The sequence below is a fragment of the Ambystoma mexicanum genome, chromosome 8 (assembly GCF_040938575.1).
Source record: "Ambystoma mexicanum isolate Mex_15411 chromosome 8, UKY_AmexF1_1, whole genome shotgun sequence".
Taxonomy (NCBI): Eukaryota; Metazoa; Chordata; class Amphibia; order Caudata; family Ambystomatidae; genus Ambystoma; species Ambystoma mexicanum.
The window spans coordinates 310267539-310285862 of record NC_090929.1 but is presented as its reverse complement, the minus strand read 5'-3'; the positions used below and the strand labels follow the sequence as shown (position 1 = coordinate 310285862).

At 42.7% G+C, this 18324-nt stretch overlaps 1 protein-coding gene across 1 annotated transcript in view; it reads left to right on the top strand.

Annotated features, from left to right (window-relative positions):
- LOC138471868 (ficolin-1-like) overlaps nucleotides 1-18324 on the top strand; it is a 507702-nt gene that overhangs the window by 183121 nt on the left and 306257 nt on the right. Inside the window, exon 5 of the mRNA XM_069609727.1 lies at nucleotides 15441-15476. Coding sequence (XP_069465828.1) covers nucleotides 15441-15476 — 36 coding nt within the window. The remainder of the gene's footprint in view (nucleotides 1-15440; nucleotides 15477-18324) is intronic.

Here is an 18324-nt window from a genome sequence, read left to right as displayed (position 1 = left end):
TTCTGTGTGCAAACCATTTTCTCTGATGGTCACATGCTCTTCTAACGTTTCTTCAGCTGGCATGGCTGGCTAAGGTGCCAAGCTTTACATTGCCTCTATGTTCTACCCATTAGTGCTCTATTGCCTACCTTTTTTGTCGTTCTTTGTTCTTTTGTCAATGCAATTTTGTCAACTTGGCATTGGATAATGCATTTGAATTGCATTTAGCCCATCTCAGACACTCTACCGTTTCCCTCTCTTTTGTTCAAAGGTGTCTTCCCTCCCCTTTGCTGGGAACGCCTTTTCCAGTGTGCAACCGGCGTCCTGGAAGTGGCCTCTCCAGGAATCAAATTTAGGGAGGGGGCACAGAGGGGGCCAAAGACAACAGTAGGGTGACCGCCTATAAAAGAGCAATGCTTTTCCCAAATTGATGCAAGCGAAGTAGTCCAAAGTGTCCCGGGGAGGTAAACATTGTCCATTTATACAGCAAGCAATTCTGTTGTATATACGTATATATCTTGATGTTAACGATATTGTCTCATCCTATATTGATATTGAAAATATATATCGATATATCTCCAAAACTCGATATATCGCCAAGCCCTACACCTGACTCCCTAAAGCAAATACCCCTTCCCAGCAGCAGACACTGCTGGGGCAATGGGAGGGAGCCTTTAATGACTGCTTATAACTTTTTTCTTCTAGCAGAGCATTTAAAGTGGGAGAGATTTACCAGTAATTGCCCATTTAAGAGACCATTCTCTTGGACAAGAGGTTCTTACTGTTTCTGTGTTAAGAAATGCAAAGGGCCATTTTTATTCTAAAAGCACACACAGAGCACCAGTTAAGTTCACTCCTGGGCAATTTGTTTCAATGTTGCCTGTTATCATTGGCTGGTAACGGACACCTGCCATTTTATGCACTTGAAATGATACAGTGTCCCTATTGTGTCGCATTCACCTCTGCTGTAGGTGGCCGTTCACAAGTGTGTCCACGGATCGATGCCTTTTTGTGCATCTCGCATCTGGCTGTGGGTGGTTTTCTGGAAGTTCTTTGCTGACTGAAATTGGGGCTGAGGGTTCCTTTCTCAGCAGTGTCTTTGTGTGGACATTTTATAGTGAAAATGTAGCAAAAGCACTGAGAAAATCCAGAGCGGCATGTGAACTATAGGAGCACAGTGTGTGTCAGTGTGCGCGCTATAACAGGGGTCAACCAGCGGCAAGATATGATCCTATAAAGCAAAGTCTTCTGCCGGAGATGGAGCCACTCTGATGTCTCGAGGGAAGTGTCCCTTTTGGGCCAGAAGAAAGAAACAGGCTCAGCAAAACGCCTGCAAATGCGTGAGTTACGGCTGGGGAAAGGAGGACAGCAGATTAGATCAGCAAGCCCACTGCTTCCCACAGGAAAGCCAGGGGCTCGGCCGGGAAACCCTTGTCATGGGCGAGCTACCCGCCAAAAACCCAATTTGAATTTCAACAATCACCAGCCGATGATTCAGAAACACTTATATTAGCAGTGTTTCTAACATTACATATAATGGCATGACAAGGCATAAAAGCTGTTGAAAGGCAGTTTTGCAGTGATGTAAGCAATTACCACTGATGAAGTGATGTTAGCAAATGGAAAAAGGTTTTCTTCAGTTATTAGTTGGCCTGTTGAACAAGAACTGGTAATACCGCCTGAAATCATTCTACATCCAACCTTAAATAACCACACTTGTCTACACACACAGTCCCTCCAACCCCAAAACAACAAAGGTTACACAATGAAATGCACACCTTCCTAAACACACGTGCCCATACCAAATTTCCCTAAATAGCACAGTGTCCATCACAGATACAGCAACATAACTCTCCACAGTCCTTAAACACCACTCCGGCAGCCACCAAAATCACAGAAACAATTTACACACACTAACCACTGATCCAGACAACTCACAAAATATATAAAACTAGATACCACAGAGCTGTGCACATATCAACTTTGCAACAAAATACCCTTATCCTGCTCCTAGGTTAGTCCCACACTCACCTCTTGCTGATCCTAAAACTCCAAATCGTGAAAATTGTAGACTTTATCCTATACCAGACTGAACAACATAGAATAACAGGGCATACAAAAGAGCTTCACTAATTCTCCTGTGGGCCAGTATTCTGGACAGCCCATGCCACTTTGGTGAATTGCAGCAAAAGGGGAAGAAAATTATTAATGGCTCTGCTGAGTCAAGTCTTCTGTATTAGAAGAGATTACATTATTTTCCCGGGAGCCACCACTTTGGGTAAACAGTGAGGGTGGGATTTTAAAGCATTCTAGAGTTTAGGCACTTGAAGACATACCTTCTAAACGGCATCAGATCCAAATATTTACCTTTTGGATTTCAAGGCCTAGAATAAGGTCTTGTAGAAAAGCGCTGTAAAGTTTCCCATGTCCATGCGTGAGAAAGCTATCCAGTCCTGTTTTTGCTTGGAATTCTCACCCATTTTAAATTTAGGAATACTACAAGTTCCAGAATCCAAAGGGAAAGAACAGGACTGGGTGATTTTACGCATGGCCACAGGAAACTACTCATTTTATAGGAAATCAAACTTACAATGTTTAAATTCTTAGAGAAACATATTCAGCCACTATAACGTTGCTTTGGGTTTGGTATCCGCATGCTGACTGGCAAACTAGAAGTCCCAAAATGCAAAATAATGCAAGCTGGAATAATCGTTTTTTAACACCATTGCTATTCTTTAAATACTCTGAGAATCACAAATAAAGGAGTGGTAATGTCGTTTGGATACATATCACCTTTGTGACAAACTCCCAGCTTGCTGTTTGTGTTAGGAACATTTGCTGTCTATGCAAGTCAATCACAGCTTTAAAGGGGGATTTCTCTTCTTTTGCTTATGTTTGGGCATTTCACACTGATGGGACCCATTTTGGACAGATACAAATCTGTGCGGGGTATTCATATGTAAAGGTCCCATCAGTGCTAAATGCCTAAACATATGCAAAAAGAAGAGAGCACTCAAATTGGCACTGGGTAAAAAGGACTAATTGAGCTGCAGGCAGCTCTTAAACAACCTGCAATAATTTCAGGTCGTTAAGGGCTGCCAGCAGCACTTTCCAGGACGCCCTGCGGCCGTGTCTAATGGGCTTGGCTGCTTTGTCAACAAGCCTATTACACACAGTTACTTTTGATCAAACAAGTGGACAGAAACCGCGACAAATGACCGCAACATTTTATAAGCGATTTTGGGGAAAAACAAGTCCAAAGCCGCTTATATTAAGCGCACTCGGCAACACTGCAGGCATCACTGCAGAGAGAGTAGCCCAGGTAGGGGGACACAAGGGTAGCCCAGGATTTCGGAGGAGGGGCCCAGACCCCCCCTAACCCCACCCTAGCGACGCCACTGCGTCCTGGCGCTCCTACATGGAAATCCTCCAGTTCAATGTCATCCAAGAGTTTCTATTCGTCAGTCCTATCTTTCTCTTTTTAAAGGGAGTTGCACTGCAGAATACAGAAAGATTAAAAGAATTCCTAACTCTCAATTTTTTGGAATTGTCCCTGCCAAACATTCAACTTTCCCTCTCTCACTAAGGGAAGTAGCTGTGTGTATGACCTCCAAGTTGAAATATCAGGACTATTTTATGTTGTACAATTAATTACCTTGTCTTGTCAATGTTGTTTTGCAATTAATAGGCGATTTATAAAATCCGCTTTCTGTTTCTTTGATACTTAGAACATTTTGTTGCAAAAGACAGGATTGGCATAAGAAAAGAACAATTAAAAAAGAAATGTAAAGTTATCTACACTGAATCAGCTGGGGCTCACATTCAGTGGAGCAAAATGTTAGCAATTTGGGTCGCATTTGAGCATAGCACCCAAAGCAAAATCTTCAAAGTGCTTGTTTAAAAAAATACATGTGTTACAAATCGAATCACAGTAAAAAGAAAATAGCAAGTTCACTTGGGACAAAACGGTTTTATGTGTAGTGGCAAGCAGAATGCTCTGACTTCAGACGGTATGTGGAAAATCTATGCTGCTCTAAGCTTTGGAGCCTAATGCACAGCATTCTGCATGACATCTTTACATGTGGTGGACTGGGCAAAGCAATGGGTCGCCTGGGAAGGTAGGCTTGGTGTTCTGCCAATCTTTCCCAAAAAAGAATATAGGTAAAATATAACCCAGGAAAAAGGAAGAATGATGAGAATGAACAAGTAAAAACAACATGTAATGAAAATAACTAAGGTAAAAAAGAAGAAAGCAAAAATATCCCAAATTTCATATTTCATTAGACAAAATGTATAATAGCTCAAAAGAAAAAGATTCCTGGCTGGGATGTGCATGGTTTCTATGAAAGTGAGGAGAGCAGAGGAAGTTTGAAGTGGTGCTTGACCTTTTTTGGGGTGTTTCCCCAAGCTGTAAAGTATATCTAAGTATAAATAAGTGGAGGAAACACAGCTCCTCAATGAATGCAGATAGAGTAAAGCATGCCTCAAAAAATATAAAAACACTTTATTTAAAGCGAAGTCCAATTTCCTGAGGAAAACAATCAAGGGTGCGTTAAATCAACCTAGAGAATTGTTTTCAATTATTAATTATTTTGTGCCACCAAAATGTCGCTTTTCATCCATGGAAGCTTCCATGGAGGAGGCCAATATGTTTAATTCCTTCTTTTTTACAAGATTGAATTGATCCAAGAAAAGATGACTGCCAGCAGGAGCCATTTTGAAAGAGATTAAAGACTGAAAAGGACGAGACAATCTATCAGAGGGCCTAACAGAAGCAACGTTTGGCTTACTTCTATTTGCAAAAAGCGAGCATCCCAGGGGCATCAAAACATGCTTTTCAAAACTATTCAAATTTATACCATCAAAGTTCCCTGAGATGCTGTCATTCCATCGGCCAAAGAATAGTGCTCTAAGAGAAGCGTAACAGGCAGTTGTCAAAGGTAAAGGATGAATATACCAACCTAGCCCCTTATCCCCATGTTGTGGTAGATGTGAACAGATCCAGCAATTGGTTCTATTTAAAATTGCATGAGTGGCATTCATAATTAACAAAAGAGTATTATTCTGATAGTTCCGTCTATGCGAAGAATCTCTAGGCAATAAAGTATACAATTGCACGGAAGGAGTGGGGATAACAGATACATTTTCAATAGGTAAAAAGTCCTCTAACGGATATGCTTCCTCCAGATACCATAACCCAAAACCAACAGTTACTAAAAATCCAGTTATTATTACAAAAGGCAACAATACACTTTGAGGGTCCCCTTACATGCTTGATCATTGTCTCTGCTTATCACATATTTATCTAAAGGTTTGGCACGGGCGGTAGCGGGTGCAGGCATTGTAGTCTTCAATCGAAAAAACACCAATTGGTTGTTTGCTGGCGACTCCAGTCGCACGTCTTCTCAATGTCTTTCCCACAACCCTTAGCCAACAGAATCCTTCCGTACAGTCCGGCCAAAAGACAAGCCCTAAAATGATTTTCTCAATCGCACAGTCAGACCGTGCTGTACGTCTTATTTCCTTGGACGCAAATTATATTTCACAGTTTCTGGTGAGAACAAGTGTCGTCACTTCCTCCTGGAGGTGGCGAGTGAACGGAAATGGGATCAGATCCGGAAGTTCTACTGTTGGAGAGTGCGGAGACAAGATGGCCGTTTTGTCTGGCCTTGCAAATTCTGGAACGGTCTCTGATACTCCCTTGTCGGTTGTTGCTGTTTCAGGCACGTGAGTTACAGCAGTGGGAAGGGATTCTGTGTCTTCTGTATCGTATGGCACGGGCTGCGGGATCCGTTTGGTGTGCGTCACATGGATCCAGTTCTTAGGACCTGCTATCCGCACAGCAGTTTGAGTGACTAGCAGGACTTGGTAGGGACCCCTCCACTGAGGTGCAAGGCAAGACGACCTCTCAAAAACCTTTGTGAGTATCTAGTCCCAAGGTCATAGACTGTGACCCGGACCCTCGTACCGTACAGGTAATGCCTCTCGTACCTGGTGATAAATTGAAAACAGATTTTTAGTCAACTGGTTACAGTAATCTGAAAGAAGCACATTTTCTATATCCCGCAACAAACTGCTTTTTGGCAAACCCCAAATATTAGCAGGTCTCCCCATTACCACCTCAAAGGGAGAGAGCCCAGTCTTAGTTTGAGGGGTTGTTCTCATCGATAGCAACACAATCGGTAAGGCATCCGGCCATTTTAGCTTGGTGCCAGCGCACGTTTTAGCGAGCTTGTTCTTTATAATGCCGTTATGCCTTTCCACTAATCCGGCACTTTGGGCGTGTCTGGCCGAATGAAACCGTTTATCAATCTGTAATCCTTTGCAAATTTGTAGGATTACAGTAGCGATAAAGTGTGGTCCATTATCTGACCAGATGACTCTCGGCAGCCCGAACCTAGGAAAAAACTCTTTCAACCGAGTTTTTGCCGTGGTTATGGCCGTTGCAGCTCTAACCGGGAAGGCCTCAACCCACTTACTAAAGGCACAAATGACAACCAACACATATTTAAGATTGTTACAACGTTCCATTTCAATAAAATCAAAGTGAATAACCTCAAACGGAACAGAAGGTGGAGCGAAACTTCCTCTAGGAGTCGAGGTACCTTTTCCTATATTGTGCTGCAAGCAGACCATGCACCCTTGGACAAAGCGCTCCGCAGTTTTGAAAATCTTATCATTGGCCCATACACGGTGTAGCATTTTAATCAATTTACGCACACAAACATGTGTCGGACCATGAGCCATAATAACCATCATTGGAATGTAGGCGTCAGGGAGTAACCATTTTCCTTCAATATTGTCCACCCAACACCCATCATCATCCAGTCTCCTCGCATCCTCGATCCATCTCTTAGTTTCCTCTATGGTAGCATCTGCTTGAATGTCTTTTAAAGAATTGATACTTTCACCCAAGGTGCAAATATTTACAGTTTCTCTTACAGCATACATTTCTGAACTGAAATCAGTGGCAGTTTGTTTAGCTATCTGATCAGCAAAAGCATTCCCTTTTCCTACATCATCTGTAACCTTCTGATGTGCTGCACATTTTATAATAGCTAACTGAACAGGGAGTGCGAGTGCTGAAAATAATCGCACTATTAAAGTGCCATGCTGAATTTTCGTGCCGTGCGAGGTCAAGAAACCTCGTTCTTTCCAAAGTCTACCGAAGTTGTGAACCACCCCAAAGGCATACTGACTATCGGTATATATATTTACTGTAAGCCCTTCAGAAAGTTCACGAGCTCGAGTTAACGCTATAATTTCTGCGGCCTGCACGGAATTATGCATAATTCTTTTGGTTTCCACAATCGTGCTTAAAGTAGTGATGGCATAAGCAGCCGTGGATGTACCGTTCGGAAGTTTAAAACACGAGCCATCACAAAATAGCTCTCCTTGTGGGCTATTCAAAGGCGTGTCTTTCAGATCGATTCTGCCTTTGGTCTCTTGTTCTGTCACATAAAGGCAATCGTGTGACATTTCGTCACCATCAACAGTATCTTGCGGGACAGGTAAAAGTTCAGCCGGATTTAATACACAACACCTCTGAATTTGAATGTGGGGGGCAAACAAGATTAGTTCATATCTTGTCAATCGTGCGGAAGTGAGGAGTTGCGTTTGAGTTCTATTCAATAAAATATCTACAGAGTGAGGTACCATTAGGGTTAACGCATGACCTAAGACCATTCCCTCACTCTGTTTTACAGACGCAGCAGCAGCAGCAACAGCTCTCAAACATCTCGGCAAAGCGCATGCAACAGGATCAAGGGCGGATGACAAATAGCCGCATGGCCTATTCTTCCCTCCATGTTCCTGCGTTAACACAGCCAAAGCACATCCATCACGTTCATGCACATACAACCCAAAGGCCTTGTCATAATTCGGAGTTCCTAAAACCGGCGCTGAACACAGCACGGATTTGAGCAAATCAAATGCTGTCTGGTGTTCCAAAGTCCATGGCAATGGCAAAGAAATGCCCTTCTTTGTCAAAGCCAGCATTGGTTTAATCGTTAACGAAAAGTTAGGGATTCACAATCTACAGTAAGAAGCCATACCTATCAGGGCTCTAACTTCCTTCTGCGTATTTGGGACAGACATGCCAGAAATAGTCTTTATTCGTTCAGGTGTCAACCGTCTTCCCTCCTTTGACAGGAGATAGCCTAAATAGGCGACCTCCTGACAACAATATTGGAATTTTTTAAGTGAAGCTTTGTGGCCATGTTTCGCTAGATGACAAAGCAACAACACGGTGCCTTCTTTACAGGCCCTCTCAGAATCAGCAGCCAAGAGGAGATCATCTACATACTGTAGTAATGTGAAAGTAGTAGGCAACTCGAGAGTATCGAGCTGCTCTTTCAATGCCCTACTATAAATACTTGGACACTAAGTGTACCCTTGTGGTGCACGAGTGAATGTGAACGAGCGTCCACCTAGGGTAAACGCGTACAAATACCTGCTATCCTTGTGTATAGGAATACTGAAACTATACATTTCAAAGCCTGCTTGCCTTCAACTGAGATCTTATATTGCGGGATGCGAGGCAATTTTACTCCATGTTTCAAAATAATTTTAACAGGTTCATTTTGAAGAATGCCCACATCATTATCATCAATTGCCCATAAGCATTCTGGAACATTACTGAATTCTGGCGGTAAAGGTCGAGTCAAAAACTAAGAGGCGAGTGATTGCTGAGGTGAAATTGTTAACTGAACTCCGTCCGGAGAACAATGTATTACTGCATGCAATGCCTTCAACAAATCTAGCCCCAGCAAGTTCTCCCCACAGTTTGTGGTAAGTAGAAATGGACACTGTTCCGTGAAGGGACCCAGTGTTATCGGTACCGGCAAAGAGACCGGACAAACTACAGGTGTGCCTGAAAACCCTACGGAAACGGTGGACTGCCCTGACAGGGGAATATTTGGAACCCGTGAATGATCAATGGAACATTTCTGTGCTCCCGTATTTACTAAAAATAGATGCTTCCTATTTCCCACCGCCATCTCAACGTAGGGGCCTTTCTGATGAACGGGAATAGGCGTCGGTTCCAAATCCTGCTTCGGGCAATCCTAGCGAAACAGAATATTATCAAAAGGAAGCTCTTCAGAGAGGTACGCGGCAGAAGGGTGATCAAAAATGTTTCTGTTATCCACATTCGAAACTTGCTTATCTTGTGGAGGAGGTTGCTGTGATTCTGGTGCCAACTGACCTCTGCCAGGGCCCCCTGCGCCTGGGCGACCTCTGGATCATCTACCCATGTTCCCAAATGACCTTTGCTGCAAGGTTGGACATTGTGCGCGCCAGTGGCCTTCCTGTCGACAATAGGCACAATGATTAATGGTTACCGGAGCCAGGGGCGTACTTCCCTGTGGAAAGTACTGACCTCTAAATTGATTACCCTCTCTAGGGCTTCTAACAATCTGTTGTAATAAGACCTTTGTTTTCAGGTCACCCTTTTTTTCTCAAGTTTTTCCTTTTCATTATTTACACGATTTTCATAGTACTGAGCCATATGCAGTACTTCTGATTGAGACTTCGCCTGTCAAGCGCTTTCGGAAGACATAGGGCCTCATTACGACCCAGGCGGTAAGTTACCGCCTGGGTCGTACCTTTACCACCATGGCGTAAACTACGTTTACGCCATGGTGGTTGGCAGTCTTACCGCCCCATTCCGAGGTTGGCGGGGCGGTAAGTCCCCAATCCCCATTTACCCTTCCCCATTCCCATTTTTGCCCCATAGGGCATAATGGGAGTGGGGAAGGCGTTAATTACGCCACCGTAAATTACAGTGGCGTAATTAAAAACAAGGTCCCTTAGCGCCATGGATTTTAACACCTGCTAAAAGCAGGTGTTAAATCCTCCATGGCGCTAAGGGACCTCGGAATCAGGCGGTAAGGGTCGGCGCTGTTTACGCCGCCGTAAACCCCTTACCGCCTGGGTCCTAATGAGGCCCATAATCTGTAACTGAATGTCAGGCAGCAATCTACGTACAAATTTGTCGACAAACAGCTTTTTCCCTGACTCTGTGCCTAAGTCTTGTCCACTGAAATCTGAAAATACCTGCTCAAACCTATTGAAGAAATCGGTAGCACCCTCAGATTTTCCTTGGACACAGGCCGTAAGCTTGTCCCAAATTATTCTTTTTTCAGGAACTATAGTTTTCAGTTTTACAATAATCCTATCAGGCAAGGTTAATATCACTTGAGGCGGTCGTTCGCCAGCTGGTCTTTCTCTCTAACCTAACCATGTTATTCCATGTATCTCCCAACCTAGGTATATCATCTATAGTCCTAATCTGTTTCCACAAATCGACTGGCAGTAGTACGGGAAATAATAAATCAATATCACATAAGGTGAATACCGACGACTGTAAGACCGACTCTATTTCTTTATAGAACCCGGTCGGATTCTTTCTTAAATTGGGAATAGATTGCTTTATGGTGTTCACTTCCAGCTTGAAAACGGGACGTGAACAAACTGGGATACGTAATGTGCAGGAATGTCCACCGCAAGTGTTCCTCATCCAGCATCAGTCGCAATCTCAACTTTCGGGACAAATGTCGGAGGGACCTCTCTCATAGTCAACTGAGAAGTAGGCAGCTCCGAACGCTTACTAAGCAACAGAGCCAAATCAAGCGCTAAGGCAGTCGAAGAAGTATCAATCGAAAAGGCTGTCTTATAAACACTCAACAATTCTGCGGGACAACAAATCTTTCTTTTTACACACTCATTCTGTAGGTACTCTACCATCACCTGTATCACCTTCTTTTGCATTTCTAACGTATACTGACTGTATGTTTCATATACTTCATCTGGAGTTATCGACATATACGAAATCCATTTTATCGCATCCTTTGTACAAATTCGCGCTTCCTCACCTTTTAATCCACGGTGAGGAGAAAACCGTTTCTGTAAGTACATAATACCTAAACTACCACCATCTTCTTCCTCATTCTGTAACCCTTCCAACTCCTTCCTTTACTCAAAAATCCTCTCAACATGCTCATACACCATCTCCGCAGTATCTCTGGACAACGCTAAGGCGTTCAAATCCCGTGACCCTTGTGGGAAATCTACATCATTTAATCTATTCCACATTATACTCAAATGAGTCCCTAATCCTTTAATAAAAACATTTTTCTCAGGAATACCTTTTAAATTTTCGAGTGTGGAAAAAACATCAGCTTGTTCACCCTTCTCCATACAATGTTTAGCCCAAGCAATCAATTCATTCTTTTTGTCTGGGGACACAGTATTACGAGTCACAACCCTTGGTCTCGCTCCCTGGTCTACTACAAGCGATGCAGAATCACTTGGAAGAGGAAGAGTAGGCGCATTCTGAATATCAACAGGTGGAGGCAAGGGGGCAGGCAAAGGAGCGACGGCTGGAAGAACAGGAAGAACAGCAGGGAGGACCGGAGCAACTATAGGAGGGCGAATAACAACGGGAAGGGGCAAAGCACCAGGTGGAGGGACGTACGGAGGTGGCGCGGAGGCACCGGGCCTTCGTTCATGCAAAAGTTTATTAATCAATTCATCTGACGTATGAAAATATTTTGAAGGGCAGATTTTCTGAATGCCTAATTGAAACGCCCTGTCCGTGTTCCTAACTGACTCCAATTGTTTATTTTGATCATATAACCATGCCTTTTCGACACTTGTCATATGTCTACGCATATGTTTCTCTCTACTCTTTTGTTGCTGCAAAGCTTCTGTTTTCCAACTATGCAATGCGTCAAATGCTGCAGGTCTAGCCTTTTTCTTTACTAATACAGACTCTAAATATTCTATACGAGGGATTTCAAAACTACCATTGGTTGGCCACCGAAGATTAGAATTATGTCTGGTCTGTCTGTGCCAAATTTCATTAAATGCTATACTACCAAAGCCTTTCCTACAGTACATAGTACATGCCGGTGACCCCTCCTGTGGTGCGGGACGGCTATCTTCCAAAGATCTGTTGCTGCGGAATAATGCCCTAACGCAGGCATATCAAAGTTCTGGTGTTACCTGGTCAAGTAATTGTGCTCGCGAGTACAATGCGCCAAATTCAAATTGTCAGGGTTAAATTAAGAATCGGGACACGATTCACCTGACCAAAGGACTGGGAGGCCCGATCGGGTTACTAAGGACAATGCTAAGGACCCACGTGTCTGGTGATTTTCGGCAAATTTACGCACCTCGATATATGGACCCTCATCAAGACATCATCTCGGGCTACAGCTCACCGTTCAGGGTTCGGATCGTGCAGTTTTGTCGAGGAATTCGCTTCTCGTCCAGAGTGGCCGTTACTGTTGGTACCGTTCGATCCCGGTCCTATAGCCGAGCCAACCTTCAACGAGACGAAGTCGATCTTGAAGGTCCATATTCGGGCGCCATCTGTGGAATCAGAAAAATACAATACTAAGACTTTTACACCATGCAAAGGAAAATACACCAACACGGGCGTGTAAAGATTCCCAGAATCTTTATTACAAAACTGAACAGTATCGAACAAAGTACACAAATAGCTATTCAGCTGTCAATACATCACAGAGACACCAGCAGGGTTCAATGTGAGCAGTGAGCAGGATTTGCTAGCTGGAAATCAGCGTATTTATACAGTTTGTTATAATGATGTCCAGCCTCCTGCAAGTTAATTATGTACTGGGCTAGGGTCGCACCAGGTTCGTTTCCTAATTTACATATCTCGTGCATGCGGTTTACTTTTCAACATATTTACTAACACACACTATTATTCTTTAGTTTAACGTGACACTCTTTACACATTGCTTTAATACAGATCAAACAAATGTTTCGCATGTCGTATTTGGATAGCGTTATTGTTCTTGTATACTTGTAGGTTAACATCGCCGATTCAAGTAATCCCCTGATCCCGAGGTCAACGAAGGACAAGGTCTACATGACCCTAACATGTAGCCTGAAGGCAGGTTGGACATTAACTCCCCTACAGAGGTTGGAGAGGTTAAAGCAAGAAGAAGAGCACACGAGACAGCCATTTTAGACTACAGGGTGACTTTGCACGAATAACTAAAATGGCGTCTTTAACCTAAAATGGAGGCTTGATTTACTTAAGTTCACGACCTTGCAATACGAATTTCCTCACGAAGCGACTGGGCATAGGCCAACATATAGAATGAGGACGAAACAATATTATATCAGTTCTAACACGATAAGGTGGATCACTGTATATTACTTGGAAGGCTCAGAGAAATTGGAAACATTTCGGACCAAGCCAGCAAGTGGTTTGCCTCCTTCGTTTCAGAGAGGCATCAACAGGTGAAACTGGGTGAATTCATTCAAGCCCTCTCCCACAGGAGTGTGGAGTCCCTCAGGGCTCATCACTCTCCTGTTTAATTTATATATGTGTCCCCTGATGGACTTGCTTAGAACGCACAAGGACAACTTTCACCCCTATGCGGACGACACTCAGGTGTTCATCAAATTGAGGAAAGTGAAAGAGACTTTTCAGATGGTCGAACAATGCCTGGTGGAGGTTAGGGCATGGATGTCTGCCAAACAGCTTCTGTTGAACACCAGCGAAAAAGAAGTAGGCACTGTTTGGCCCAAAACACCTCCTCAAGTTGAGTAGCTGCCCAGATCCAACAAACTACTTGGGCGCATACTTACTGTTTGCCCCGAAAAATAAAAACTTGGGGTGTGTCTGGCAGGAAAATCTCAAGTGTGCAACACAGGTGAGCGCTACGACACAGTTCGTTTGTGGCACCTGTAGCTCCTGTGACAGGTTTTACCATTTATTACAGTGGAGGACCGCTCGATGGTGGTGGGTGCTATGGTTGGTGCTATGGTGAACTCCTGTTTAGACTGTGGTAACGGACTGCAGTCAAGTATTCCACTCATGCAAATGCACCATCTGCCAGAAAGCACAAAAAGCAGCTGTTAGGCTGATCTTTGGAGTTAGAAAGTCCTCTCCAACCTCAAGTCTTTGTCGATCTTTGCATTGGTTGACTGTTAAGGATGGCACATATTTTAAAATCCTGTGCTTAATTTATAAGTGTATACATAACCTGGCTCCACTCTACCTATGTAAGAAAATCAGGCAGCATCACCCAACCTGTCAATTGCGATCTAGCGACAAATTGCAGTTGGAAATTCAGTTGGAAATTCCTTTGTCGAAGTACGTGTTCAGAGGTGGATTTGGAGTGTATAGCCCAACGATATGGAATATGCTTCCTCTGAAGATCAGGGCCCTTGATTCGCAATCTCAGTTTCGGAAGGCGCTGAAAACACACCTCTTCAAGTAAAAAGAATAAGTGTGACACACAAAAATGGATTTAAGTAGCTCAGTTAGTCGTTTTTCTTGTGGTTGACCTGTGTAGACGGTCTTTTGTGACTCTGGGTCTGATACCAGTTCAATCTGCACCTAGATATGATTAATTTCGTAAGTACGTGATACAAATACATCAAAATCAAAATTTAAACAAATATCTTCAATGCTTGAAAGGGTAAGTGCAAACAAACAGGTGATGGGTTTAGCTGGGGATGGATTATCGGGGATTCCCTTGCTATTGCTAAATGAATAAGAAATCAAAAACACATGAAAACTACTACTTATATTTTCGCAGAATTTGCTTTTTAAGAAATAAAATGTAAAATACATTTTCTTATTATTTTCTTCATTTTACACTTCTTTATTTTTACTGTTTATATTGTGCTTACTTCATTTTGAGGCAATTTAAATATGTATGTTTGAGGCTAAGGAATATAAGGGGGTGGAAAGGGCAGATGGTGCGTGGGAGGTGGGTCTGGCCATAAGAGGAGAACCCATTATATATATAATTAAAACTGAATGACAAAAAGAAATTTCATCAAAGTAAATTATCACAAAGTCATTTCTCTTCGATGTAAACACGTAGAACCGTTTATATTTATTTCTATATAAAATGTGTTATTTCAACTCTTCATTATTACTGCTTCTTTTTCAGTCTGGGGAATTATTCCGGGGATTTTACAACATAGAACCCCACACCCACAGTGCTGCAGAGTCGAGAACAAACGTTATTGGTGTTCCCCCTGACATCAGGATTAGCAGTCCAATGTCAGACATCTTAATGTGTGAACCAATCAGAGTGCAGCTCACAGAATGTTCTGTGCAGAAAGCGCAATAGACGTTTTGCAAATATGTATTGGTCTGAAATGGTTTTCTTCTTGGTTCTATGTTCCCTAATCAGCAGCACAGCGCAGAGAGTGTAATGCCCTTCCATGCTGCATTTCTGATCTGTGGCATGGAAGGTAATTCCTCTCAGTCCCACCACCAAGTGGCATTACAAAGCACCAGAGCCTCGTGTTCACTTTAACAAATAGTTGATGCAAATAAAGTTGTGATCTTCTTAAGCTATGCTGGATACCCTGGCTCACTATCTTTGGCCCATATGTCCAATGTTACCTAACACTATTATTCCAATGACATCAATCGACTGATCTGATTATGTTTGTTTTGTTAGGTGACAAGGGAGCTCCTGGTGAAGCTGCAACAGTAGGTAAGAATCACGCGATGGACAATAGCAATCTCTGATCCTCCATATACTGTAACGCTGTTCTAGCGTATATATCGACTAAAGCCAAAAAGCATAATTGGATGCTGAATGCCAAGACAATGTAGTTAACGTTGCATATTTTGGAAATGTGACATATGACACAATATTTTTTGACATTGTTCTGCAATATTTTAACATTTAAAAACATATATTTATAGTTTATCTGCTATTGTATAATTTGCCTTTCTCACTATTCCAGTCACGGAATAGAATGGACTAATGTCAATAACTAAATAATCTCCCAATTCACAGGACAGACATATCATTATAGACACACACACACATCTCCTGTATGTTGAATGAAAATATACATCAAATGTTTAAACTCTAGTCCTAAACTTGCCTGACTAGACTTTAGACTTTTTCTGCACAATTCAAATTAGAAAAGGACTTAATTCTTATTTATGTATATTCATTTATTTGTGCATGTGGGGTTTTCTAGAGAGATAACATATCTGAATAAGGTGATGAATGCATTGAAAGCTGGAAGGTGTTGGGGTGCCTTAGAGCAAGGTTGTGGGAAGGGTATGCTAGATGAAGAACAGTATTGGCACCAATAGACAAAGATGGATTGTTTGCTTGGGAGTGACAGTATGGAGAAGTTCAATTCTTTTCTGTACCAGCTACTTTTCTAATTAATTCTGGATCTAGGGGGAATCCTCATCCTCTAGGGTGACCAGCATGGAGAAGTTCCATCCTTCCCTATATCATTCATTGCGGGGCTTGTGAAATTCCTCATCCTATAGGAGAATTATTAAGTTTGGGCACGGAAATACAGGTACAACGTGCACGTCAAAGATTAAATATTTATTTCTCAATTCATGTAAATTCGTTACAGCAACCCCATGCCCTTCCAGTCTTTCCAGACTCCCTCTCCTTCTCCTTCAAAAGCAAACATTCCAAAGCCTTTCTCAACCTGGGGCAGATCCATTCTAGAATTTATATAAACACTAAATGTAAACAAGCTACAATATGGGCAAGTTAAGACAAAATTACGCAGAGGTTCTGGAGTACCAAAATTCTGGAGCCAGATCAAACAAGACTCAATGACGAAAATTGACAAAGTGCAAGGCGAAACCCAGCTTTATTAACTTCCAAATAAAGCTGGTACATCATACAAGCATACAATGTTGTGGTTCTCAGCGTGCTTATCAAAAACAACAGTTTTTATACTCACTATTTGTCATAGCTGACATCATACGGTAATCTTAACTAACAAAACCTACGGGTTACAGGGATTGCTTATATTTCAATTCTCGCTCACTCTTTTACCTCCCTTTCACCCCTTTCCCCAACAATACTTCTCTTACTCAAAACCAATCCTCCTGCGTAACCCAATATTTCAGAGCGGCACCACAAGTGCCACTCACGTTCAGAACAGCCCCACCTTACTGTTCCCTCCAAACCTTCCGAGCACACCACACCAGTCACTCACACCCTGAGCATCCCCACCTCCCTGCTCCCACACCAGACCATACTCCTCGGTCCACACCACAACTTCACCTCCTCCGCAATATGCAATAATATACACAAAAGTTTACTGTTTACAAAACCTAAACTGCCTTACAACACAAGTCTGGCGCCAGCAAGTACTACACAAATAAATACACTATGGCTGTCTTCTAAACTCCTGGTGAGCTTATCATTCTCTTATCATTACCCCGTAACAAGGTGTACTACGTGATCTTTCCCGACCCTTGTCAAAAGATATCTCTTGATCTCTTATCTCTTTATCTCATCACAATCCCCCAATATACAGAACAATCCCCTTCCCCATTTATGCCAGGCGTATGTCATACTACTTACATCTGTGGATCTGCTGAGCTGCCAGCTGCCTATGAGGCCTCCTGCGGGGACCGGACAGGATCTTTCTCCAAGGGGGCTCCTGTCGACCTCTCTCTATTGCACATAATACTGCTCTCCACAGGACACCTCTGTAGTCTTCGGGCCACGGCAGGGAGCCCTCGACAATCTGAGGACTCTAGCGAACCATCACCTCTGAAACCATCTGTTAAGACGGCCTGGAAAGTGCCAAAATTACACAGGGGTTCTTGAGCAAGATCAAACCAGACACAATGACGAAAATCGGTAAAGTGCAAGGCAAAACTCGGCTTTATTAACAAAGCAGGGGCCGCAAACAAGCATGCAATGTTATCGCTCTCAGCATGCTTGTAAAAAACAACATTTTTTATACTCACTATTTGTCATAACTGACATCATACAGTAATCTTAACTACCAAAACCTATGGGTTACAGGGATTGGATATTGACTACATATACATTCTATAGCGGTTAAACATCTGATTGGATAACAACAATATGATGGCTCCTCCTGAGACCACCTCTAAATTAATAGTGAAAGACATCATCTCTACAATAAACTATCGGTTGTCATAATACCTACTTGGTGGCCTAGCATTTGGGTTTTGATTGTTGGGCTTTCTACTGACCAACCTTGGGCAACTGACAGGTTGTCGAGCAACGAGCCAGACAGGAGTAGGGGGAGAGAGGTCCATGAACTGCTTTCCCTTCAATTAAAGAAAATACCACCCCTTATTCCTAGGCCATGAGCCAAGGTGATTTCTTTTTATATTCGACCTTGTGTGGCACCTTGTGTCTGGGAATATGCATGAGGAGTGAGGCAGGTGTCCTATCTGTGTTTGTTGCTAATGAACCAACAATGTTCCTTAATTATGGGTCACATGTGATGAGACTGTGTTTGGAATTATTTACCCTGCGTTCATTGGGATTTTAGCTAATATTAATGTGAATGTTATGGCTCCTCTTTTGA